Source organism: Chiloscyllium plagiosum, unplaced genomic scaffold, assembly GCF_037043375.1.
Source record: "Chiloscyllium plagiosum isolate Xiang-an unplaced genomic scaffold, Cpla_swu_hap1 HiC_scaffold_27, whole genome shotgun sequence".
Lineage (NCBI taxonomy): Eukaryota > Metazoa > Chordata > Chondrichthyes > Orectolobiformes > Hemiscylliidae > Chiloscyllium > Chiloscyllium plagiosum.
The window spans coordinates 55738003-55749324 of NW_028270165.1; the positions used below are offsets into that span (position 1 = coordinate 55738003).

The 11322-nt window shown below is 43.9% G+C and overlaps 1 protein-coding gene across 1 annotated transcript in view; it reads right to left on the bottom strand.

The window, feature by feature from the left end:
* The window catches only part of LOC148144182 (uncharacterized), a gene marked incomplete at its 5' end in the record, with an annotated part of 303554 nt that overhangs the window by 199953 nt on the left and 92279 nt on the right, over window positions 1–11322 (bottom strand). The window contains 1 exon segment of the mRNA XM_087975306.1: window positions 1564–1579. Within this exon segment, the coding sequence (XP_087831432.1) occupies window positions 1564–1579 (16 nt within the window).

Sequence of the window (11322 nt, forward strand, 5' to 3'; positions counted from 1 at the left end):
TGAAAGTCATTGTGCCTCTGTCGCAGCATAGGGGAGGGCTCTTTCAGACAGAAGACATCATACAGAAAATTCTCCCACGTCAGATGAACAAAGCCGACATGTTTGCAGCAAGTTGTGAAACTTGAAAGGGTTCTGAAAAGATTGACAACTATGTTTGCAGGGTTGGAGGGCTTGACCTACAGTAAAAGACTGAATAGGTTGGGGCTATTTTCCCTGCAGCATCGGAGGCTGAGGGGTGGCCTTATAGAGATTTATAAAAATGCATGAGGAGCTTTTAGCAGAGACATCCCAGGAGTGATACAGCTGGCCAAACCACTAGGTCTTTCCCCCAGGGTGGGGGAGTCCAGAACTAGAGGGCAGAGGTTTGGGGTGAGAGGGGAAAAGTTTAGAAGGGACCTCAAAGGGGCAAGTTTTCACACAGAGGGGGGTGTATGTACAGAATGAGCTGCCAGAGGGAGTGGTGGAAGCTGGTACAATTACAACATTTAAAAGGCATCTGGATGGGTACATGAGCTAAATGCTGACAAATGGGACTAGATTAATTTTGAATATCTGGTTGGCATAGACCGGTTGGACCGAAGGGTCTGTTTCAGTGCTGTACATCTCTCTGACTCTGTAACAGGACAGATAGTTTATGTGTGAACCAGAGGGGCCTGTCAGTAACATTGCCTCAACCGAACTCTGAAACCCAATGTGGTATTTTTTTTTTAAGGGACTTAGAGCCAAAAAAGATGCACAGTAGGTAAATAGACCCTTCAGTCCAACTCGTCCATGCTGACCGGATATCCTAAATTAATCCAGTTCCATTAGCCAGCACTTGCCCATATCCTTCTAAACTCTTCCTATTCATGTTCCAATCCAAATACCTTTTGAATGTTGTAATTGTACCAGCCTCCATCACTTTCTCTGGCAGCTCATTCCCTCCACGTACCACCCTCTCCTTGAAAAGGTTTCCCCTCAGGTCCCTTTTACATCTTTCCCCCTCATCCTAAACCTCTAGTTTAGGATTTCCCCACCCTGGAAAAAAGATTTTGACTACTTACCCTATCCATGCCTTTAATGTTTTTATAAATCTCTACACTCTTCAGCCTCAGATGTTCCAGGGAAAATATCTGCAACTTATTCAGCCTCTCCCTATAACTCAAACCCTCCAAGCTCAGAATCCTTTCAAGTTTCACAACATCCTTGCTGGAAACACAATTTGTAGGTATAGTGTTATGGACAAGGCCAGACCCTAACTTTACTGGTTGTTTTAGGCAGAGGTATCCCAGGAGTGATGCAGCTGGTTTCCAGGAAAACAGAATTTATTTACACACCATGGAATGAAACACAAACAAAGAAAACAATGTAGAATAACAGCCGTTTGAAAACCCAACCGACACAATCTCCCCGCAACTTCAAAAAGCTGCAGTTCCGATTTCCTGCAACATTCCCATAAACACACCCCTCTGGCAAAAAAAGGTCAGTTCATGCACAGATTCTTACAGGAGAGATGTTGGAGAGAGAGTTAGCCAGAAATATCTGTTGAATCAGGGTACCTTTCTTCCCCCTGTAGCTTTGGACAGACTGCTTGCTAAAACTCAAACCAAACCAGGGTAAACAAAATGCAGAACTGTCCTTTCATTGTACAAGCATTTTAGAAAAAATCTCAAACCCTTTTCCCTGATTGATGCCTTAGCCAGTATCTGTTGGCCATTAGCAAAATCCCTAACCCCAGATGATTTGGAACCTCTGCCTTTTACAACCCCTCTTCAAAAAAATACCAAGAACAACATAATCTTCTTAAAGGAGAATCACTGTCACAACAGAGAGCTGAAACATTTGTATCAAAAGGTCGTATTGTTAGCAGGCCAAGAAAACAGTTTTTCAATTGAGCCAATCAATTTAAACCAGGCCCTTTGGCTACAAAAACCTATTAAATTTCAATCTGATGGTTTTGAAAACAGAGGAACAATCCTATCATTAAAAACAATTAGATATATGTCATCAAGGGTATAAAAGAAGGGGGCAGTTAGACAGAGGCAGAAAGCAAACGTCCGATAAGTGGGGGATATCAGTTTGCTGATGAGGGGTGGGAAGGGACGATGAAGAGGGGTAGGTAGAGGTTCAGGCAGAGCGAAAACACTGACAGAGGCCAACTGAGCCAACCGACCTGGCCCTGTGCTGGAGACTCAATGGGACAGAGACAAGATGTATCTTTTTCAGATCTATCTGCAGTGCTTGGACAAACATTACGCTCCATCCAGGATAAAAATGTCCTCCATCTGCTCCTGCAGATCAATTCCGTAGGGAAGGTGCTGTCAGAGAGCATCAGCCCCCATCGGAAGTAAAGTGGATGTGAGAGTAGCCAGTCCGGCAGAAAGGATCCTCTTGCCCCTCCCACTTCACCCACTAAACAGGGTTCAAGGTGTGACTCAGCGGCAGTAACAGCAGAATATACTGGCACTGGAGTGTGTCCAGCAGAGATTCACATGGATGATCGCTGGAACGATACACCTAACATACGATGAATGGCTGAGGATCCTGGGATTATATTCATTTGCTTTCAGAAGGCTGAGAGGAGATCTAATAGAAATTTACAAGATTATGCAGTTCTTAGAAAGGGTGGATGCTGGGAAGGTATTTCCATTAGGCAGGGGAGACTAGGACGCATGGGCACAGCCTGATAATTAGAGAGGGTCAATTTAGAACAGAAATGAGGAGACATTTCCTCAGCCAAAGAGTGTGGGCCTGTGGAAATCATTGCCATGGAGCACAGTGGAGGCCAGGACGTAAATGTCTTCAAGGCAGAGATGGATAATTCCCTGAGAGATCAAGAATTTAAGGGCTACAGGGAGATTGCGGGTAAGTGGAGCTGAAATGCCCATCAGCCATGATTAAATGGCAGAATGGACTCAATGGGCTGAATGGCCTTACTTTCACTCCTATGTCTTATGGTCTTAACTCATCCATGTTGACCAGATATTCTAAATTAATCTAGTCCCATATGCCAGCACTTGGCGCATACCCCTTTGAACCCTTTCTATTCATATAACCATCCAGATGCCAATCACATATTGTAATTGTACCAGCCTCCACCATTTCCTCTGGCAGCTCATTCTTTACGCTCACTACCCTCTGAATTAAAAAGTTGCCCTTAGGTTTTTTTTTAATCTTTGATCATCCACCTCAGCCTAAAGCTATTACCCTTTTGTTCTGGACACCCCCAAACCCAGGGGACAATACCTTGTCTATTTACCCAATCCATGCCTTTCATGATTGTATAGGTGTATACAAACGCCTCTGCCACACTCAGGAAAACAGCCCTAAACAATTCAGCTCAAACCCTCCAACGCTGGCAGCATCCTTGTAAATCTTTTCTGAACCCTTTCAAGTTTCACAACGTCCTTTCGATAGGAGGGAGACCAGAATTGCACACAATATTCCAAAAGTGGCTTAACCAATGTACCGTACAGCCACAACATAACCTCCCAATTCCGATACGCAGAGGATTGGGAAAGTTGTCTTTTGTGGGTTTTGAAAACTGGGAAAGAATGGAGGGACAACCCGAACTTGTGAGGGTCAGCTTGGAAGCATAAGAAAAAAGGTATCTCCCCCTCCCCAATTACTATCATCCGTCCCTCCTCACCCGGGTAATTAAGACACATACCTGAGTTGCCAGAGTAGACTCCCTCACTAGATTCACCCCAGTTGCTACAAGTGAACAGATTCCCCCCCCCCCACCCCCCTCTCCCTCCCAGGATGAGGAGTTGCCCAGAGGAGGGTGTTTTACATTGAAACCGATATGGCTACTTTCGCGTTGTGATGTCGAAAACGGGGCAGGCCGACAGTGGAACTCTGCAGCAGATGGAAGGAGAGCAGTTTGCAAAAATCCCTTCCCTTCAAAGAATCCTCACAGCATGGAAGCAGGCCACTCGGCCCAACAAGTCCAAACCAACGTTCTGAATGGAAATTCACCCATATCCCTCCCCTTATTGCCCTACACTTACCCCAGAGTAATACACCAAACTTACACATCCCTGGACACTATGAGGGAATTTAGCCTGGCCAATCCACCCTTGAAGATTTGGATCCCAAGCGGGACCCCTCGGTCTCGAGATCAGTCAAAGAATCAACAGAATGCGGACTGTACAAAGCAAGGTTATCAGTTTAATAAAGTAAGGCAGCCTGATGCAATTCTATCCAGCAACACGGAGGTTAAAGCTTCTGTGCTCCGTGGTGCAATTGGGTAATTGTGTTTTTTTAAGAGACAACACAGCCTTAATTATAAAAGATCAATCAAATGTAATAAGGTGATATGATTGACAGCAGGTTAGTCCAATGATATTTCCTGGGAAACTGATTGTGCGTAAAACAAAATCATCCCATGCTTGCCAGTTCAATGTTAGTTCGAATAGCAAATTACTGTCTTATGATTCATATTATGAAAACTCCATGTTCTCTTATCTCCAATTCCAACCAACTCAGCAAAGCAGCAATTCAAGTTCACAGTGTCAAATCATAACCTGAAGCCATTTTGATATGTTATTTTAAACTGAAAAGCCATTTTGTGGTTAATAAAAACCTACATTCACCTGTTGCTCCTAACAACAGCCTAAATTCAAAATTTAAATCCTCATCTCCCCCTGGGTTCATCTCCATCATTGCAAGCTCATCAGACGAGCCCCTTGCAAGGGGGGAGATGATAAAGATCGAACTTGCCCTGCTGTGTGAACTTGCCATTGCTAGCATTGGTGCACAAGAAGGGACAGTTTACCTGTGCGATCCTGAGCAACCAGAGACTGTGTACCAACTATGCCAGGAAGATGTCCTTGTCTGCTGAGAGACTGAATGTTACTAAGAATGACTATTGCAGTGAACAGTTAATTTACAGAACAAGTCTAAATGGTCTTTACCAAAGGTGTTGTGTGCCAGTTTGATACCAGTTGTGCTATGGGCAGCCCTGGTAAGCCTTGCCCCATCCAATTAGGTCATGCCGCAAAAGAGAAGATAGGGAAATGTTATCTTTCAGTAACAATTTGTTTCTTCAAAGTCACAATATAATATTTGGCAGGAATGAAGTGGCCTATTACGTCCTGACTTCAGTAAAAGACTCTTTGACCCCTAATGGCACCCATGTCTTCCCAATTATGGGATGAGTCGAACCATTCTTGGACAATAATCGCATCTCTTACCGAAAGACCCATCTATTGAACAGCCTCAAGGAAGTCACAAAGATAGGCCTCTTATTGGTCTACACTAACCCTGGTTAATATTTCGAATAAAGTAAGTACTCCTCGTGCTGTAGCTGTAGAGAATGGAAAAATCCAAAATCTCTACAAAACAGTAATATCACTCTTTGGGATATGTAGCTCTTAGTTTTTTTTCTGTAGGAGGATTTTCAGGAATTATTAGTCATCAAAACTGTAATTATATCGTTTGTGGTCTCACCCTTTTGGGTAATGAGACAACTGCTGCTTTATTGAGATGAGGATTTAAAATTTGAATTTAGGCTGTTGTTAGGAGCAACAGGTGTATGTAGGTTTTTATTAACCACAAAATGGCTTTTCAATCCAAAATAACATAACAAAATGGCTTCAGGTTATGATTTGACACTGAAATGGAATTGTTGCTTTGCTGAGTTGGTTGGATTTAGAAATAAAAGAGAACAATGGAGTTTTCATAATATAAATCATAAGTAACTTGGTATTCGAACTAACCTTGAACTAGCAAGCATGGGATGATTTTGTAAGTAAAATAATCTGTTTCCCAGGAAATATCATTGGATTAACCTGCTGTCAATCATGTCACCTTATTACATTTGATTGGTCTTTTCTTGTAATTAAGGCTGTGCTGTCTCTTAAAAAACATAAACGTGTAATTTTCGAATGTAATTGTGTAATTTCGTCACGGAACATAGAAGCTTTTAACCTCTGTATTGCTGGATAAATCTATGCTAGGCTGCCTTATTTCATTAAACTGGTAACCTTGCTTTAAATAGATCGTACTCCTAGTGATTCTTTTAACCGATCTTGGACCGAGAGCCCGATTGAGGGGGTCTAGATCTTCACCCTAACCTGTAGAATCCCGAACACTATGGATAAATTTACCTCGGCCAATCCACCCTAACCTGCCATCCCTGGACACTGTAGGTAAGTTAGCGTGATTAACATACACCATCCAGAATATCCTTGGGCATTATCAATAATTTAGTATGGGGGAACCACCCTAACCTGCACATCACTGGACAGTATGGGTAATTAAGCTCAACCAAGGCCGAGGTTACCACGAGGTTGGAATTCTCTTCCAGAAGATACCGCAGTGAACCTGCACAGTTACTGCCTTTGCTGTTTGAATTCATGTATCGCTGGAATTCGGAGTGCGTCTGGGAAAATTAATAAACAGTGAAATTCACAGCTGATTTTGGAGGAACTGTTTGGGCAAGGATCACAGCAAGCAGCAGAAAAGTGTATTGTTTTTAAGTGGGACCTACAGAAGGTCTGCAGTAGCGAGTAGAATGGGTTCTTTCTTGATTATATGTTTTTTGAGATATGTCTCTTGATTAAACTTAAAATATAAGCCATAGCTATTAATTTAACTTGGGGCAGTGTTTTGTAGAGGAATAAGACGGTGTTAGTTTCTGGATCTGTAGATTGTGAAGGAGCAAAAATGGCCTTTAGTAGAGTTATATGCGCTTCTTGTCAGATGTGGGAGTTTAAAGAGAGTTTAAGGGTTACTGCAGATTATATCTGCAATAAATGCTGTTGGTTGCGAATCTTATGAGATTGAATGGATCGGTTGGACAGACAGTTAGAAGTGATGAGGAATTTGCAACAGCAACAGTATGTGATGGATGGTAGTTATAGGAAGGGGGGAAGTCTCAGATACAGTCACATAGATGGGTTAACTCCAGGAAAAGTAAGACAGGCAGGCAGTGAGTGTAGGAGCCTTCTGTGACTATACCCATTTCAAACAAGTATGCCATTTTGGAAAATATAGGGGGTGATGGATTCTCAGGGGAACGTAGCACGAACAGCCAAGTTTCTGGTATTGAGACTGGCTCTAATACAATGAGGGGCATGTCGGGTTCCAAAAGATCAATTGTGTTCGGGGACTCTCTAGTCCATTGTACAGACAGACATTTCTGTGGACAGCAGCGAAAAATCAGAATGGTGTGTTGTTTCCTTGGTGCCAGGATCAAGGATGTCTCAGAGAGAATGCAGAATGTTCTCAAGGGGGAGAGGGGCCAGCCAAGAGGTCATTGTACACATTGGAACCAATGATATAGGAAGGAAAAAGGTTGAGATTCTGAAGGGAGATTACAGAGAGTTGGCAGGAATTTAAAAAGGAGGTTCTTGAGAGTAGTAATATCTGGATTACTCCCAGTGCTACGAGCTAGGGAGGGCAGGAATAGGAGGTTAGAGCAGAGGAATGCATGGCTGAGGAGCTGGTGTATGGGAGAAGGATTCACATTTTTGGAGCATTAGAATCTCTTTTGGGGCACTGAAACTACCGGGTTCAAGAGAAAAATAAGAACTTCATCCACATATACTGTGCTCTTATGCGCCTTTGATCCCACCTCTGGACCAACTATATTGGAGTCCCTACAAATAGTCTCTGTCAGTGGCTCAATCACCAATGTGAAAAGTAAAGGTGAAAGGCCACAGCCTTGCCGACTGCCCCTGCCATGTTACCATTACTAGGCCTTACACTATTGGTGAGAACTGCTGCTGAAGGATCACTGTAAAAGACCCTGACCCATCTAGTAAACACTTCACCTAGGGTATAAAAATGATCTAGACACTCCACCCGTCAAATGCCTTTGAATCAAGGACATGATAATGAAATATCAAGGCTGCTTGAGAAAAGAAAGCCAGTAAAGTTGCTGAATGACTTCTTGCTGTCCTATTATTTCCAACACCTTTGAAGGCAGCTTGTTCCAGTCATTGTCACCTAAATGAAGTTTTCCTCCGTACACACTTAAGGTTATCTGGCTCTGTGAGGGTTCTCAGGTTTCTGTGTGCTGGATAATGTGTGATCAGCAGGCATCTGGCAATCTACAAGAATTGCCATCGATGTTATGTCCATTTAACTGTACTGACAGTGATCACTTATTTTGTGATTTCTTTTGCAGAAAGAAATCTGAAAGCAAAAGATACATCAACTTCTGACAGAGCCACTTGATTCAATGGGTCTTGAATATCAGCAGCCATTCACATTGAGAAGAAATGTTTGCTTTTGTCTGCTTGAGAGATTTTGGACACTGGTGCGGCAGGAAGAATACTGAGACACCCGAGTGAGGGAGATTCAGTGCGCTGACTGTGAAAAGTGCTTCACACCATTTACTCGGCTTGGGGGATCAAAATCTCACTTCTCACAGTGGGGAGAGACTGTGTAGCCGTTCTGTTTGTAATTTCAACCCCAAAGTGACACAAGGAAAGCTTCCGCCCCCACCCCCACCTCCATGGTGAAATGTGGGGACTGTGGGAAAAGGTTCCCTTCCCTATCGATGCTGGAAACCCACAGACACGTTCACACGGGGGAAGAGGGAAGAGGCCATTCACCCGCTCCGTGTGCGGACAGGGATTCAGTAAGATGGGTCATCTGCAGACACACCAGTGGGTCACGTGGAAGAGAAACCGTTCAAGTGCTCCATGTGCAGGAATGGATTCACTCAGTCATCTACACTGTTGGTCCACCAGTGGGTCCACACCGGAGAGAGGCTATTCACTTGCTCTCCGTGCAGTAAGGGCTTCATCCACTACTCCCACCTGTGAATGCACCAGCAAGTTCACGTTCCATCACAGGGGGATTGAAGGAGTGATGGCTGAGTGCTATTATCGACTGGACTATCAACCCAGTTCTGCGGACCCCTGGGTTCAAATCTCACTGCAGCAGATGGCAGGATTGGAATTCAGTCTGAAATCTGGAGTTCAGAATCTCATGATCAAACCATTTTCGGGGAAGGAAACTGCCGTTTTGGGAAAGGATTCACTCAGTCGTTCCAGTTGCAGCGTTTACCCTACAAGTGACTCCTGACCCACAGCAGTGTGGTTGACTCTTGACTGCCCCGCAGCCTGGCAAATAAGCGGGAGAATCTTACTTGGAGACAGGGTATAGGTTGAAATTGCTGAGTGAGATAATACTTCCTACGGGTTACGGCTGTACCAAGGATCCAATTACAAAGGGACAACTCAGCTGACCAATAGTAAAGGAAGTGGGGTACAGGGGAGTCTGAGCTGTTTAAAAAAAAAGCTACTTTTTGTCCACCTTTGTGCTGGGGAGATCTCAAGTTGTAACAAAGTTGGATCGCAATAAAAGTTACCTGAACCTACCTTTTGGACTCAGAAATTGAAGGCTATGAGACCCAACAGGTTTTTATTTTAAAGCTGCTCATTTCTTTCAGCCTCCAGCGTGAGGTTTCCAATGTCATATATTAGAAGGAGCAGTCAATGTGTAGCTCATATTATTAGAAATTGTAAATTTTTCAGGACTGCAAGTTCATTGTTTCATCGGCATTGTAAAGTTTACTGACAGCAGCTGGAGGTGTGGGCTGTGTTCAGTGGAAACAAAGTTAAAAATTACACAGCACCAGGTTATAACAATAGGGGTCACCTCAACTCAGATAATGCATCGACGGTGTGAAGTCAAAGTCTGTCTGTGTTCCAAAGTTAGGTCAGACTGATTGTATTTCTAAAGTTGGAACTACAGAATCTTACATGGATTTATGCAGTTTTTGAGCAATTCAGAATAGAATGGACTACTGCAAGGAAGTGTACAGACAACTGACCAGAAACACTACAAGCAACAGCCAGCCAATCTGACCAAAGAGCACACCCGTGAATTAACAACATTGATCAAGACTTTCAATTCAATCCTTCAGAGTTCTCAAGCACCCTTTTCCCATGTATTCTCACGAAGGCGACTTCTACTGCCTTCGCCCCATTGTATCAGGCCACGGGGCTGTGTGTGAGAATCTCTCTGGCTATGTTGAAGGCATCTCGAAACCCATTGTGCAAGGGACCCCACGCTTCTGTCGCGACACTACAGATTTCTTCCAGAAACTCAGCACCAACGGACCAGTCGAATCAGGAACATTGTTTGTCATAATGAACGTTTCAGCACTCTACACCAGCATTCCCCACAATGATGGCATCACAATAACAGCCTCAGTAATGAATAGCAGCAACTGCCAATTTCTGAGCTCTGTCCTACAACTCATCTGCTTCATCCTCGACCACACCATATTCACCTTTGACAACCAGTTCTTCATCCAGACACACAGAACTGCCATGAGGACCAAATTTTCAACCCAGTATGCCAACATTTTCATGCATAGGTTCGAACAAGACTTCTTTTCTGCACAGGACCTCCAGCCAACACAATACACCAGATATATTGACAACATTTCTTCCTCTGGACCCAGGGCGAGGAGTCACTGAAACAACCACACAGTGATATCAACAAGTTTTGTCCCACCATCACACTCACCATGGACTACTCTTTAGTATCTGTCTCATTCTTGGACACATGCATCTCCATTAAGAATAGGCATCTCAGCACTTCTCTGTACTGTAAACCCATGGATAACTTGACAATATTAAAACAGCCATCCTCTATGGACAAGGCCTTCGCATACATAGGATCGGTTCAGATGAGGAACGTGACAGACACTTGGAAGTACACAAGCATACCTTCAAAGGAACGGGATACAATGCTCAACTCATCAATTGCCAGTTCCAATGTGTCACAGCGAGAAACCGTAATGACTTCCTTAGGAGACAAACACGAGCTGCAACCAAAATGGTACCCTTTGTTGTCCAGTACTTCACGGGAGCTGAAAAACTATGACACGTTCTTCACAGCCTGCAACACATTATCGATCAGGATGAGCACTTCACCAAGACCTTCCCCACGCCTCCACTTCTCACCTTCAAACCACCAAACTTTAAACAGAACATTGTTTGCAGCAAACTGCCTGGCCTTAAGGCAACATGATACAACCTTGTCATGGCAGAGGCTGCAAAACATGTCAGAGTGTCAACACAATTACACATGGGTTCACCACCCACCATGAGTGCAGCAGGTACTCATGTGACCCCGACAACATTGTTTATATCATACACTGCAGGCACTGACGCGCTGAGGCATGGTATATTGGCGAGACTGAGCAGAGGCTACGGCAATGGATAAATGGACACTGCACAACAATCACCAGGCAGGAGTGTTCCCTCCCAGTCAAGGAACACTTCAGCGGTCCGAGACATTCAGCCTCGGACCTTCGGGTGACCATCCTCCAAGGCGGACTTCAGGACAGGCAAAAATGCAAATTGCTGAAAATGT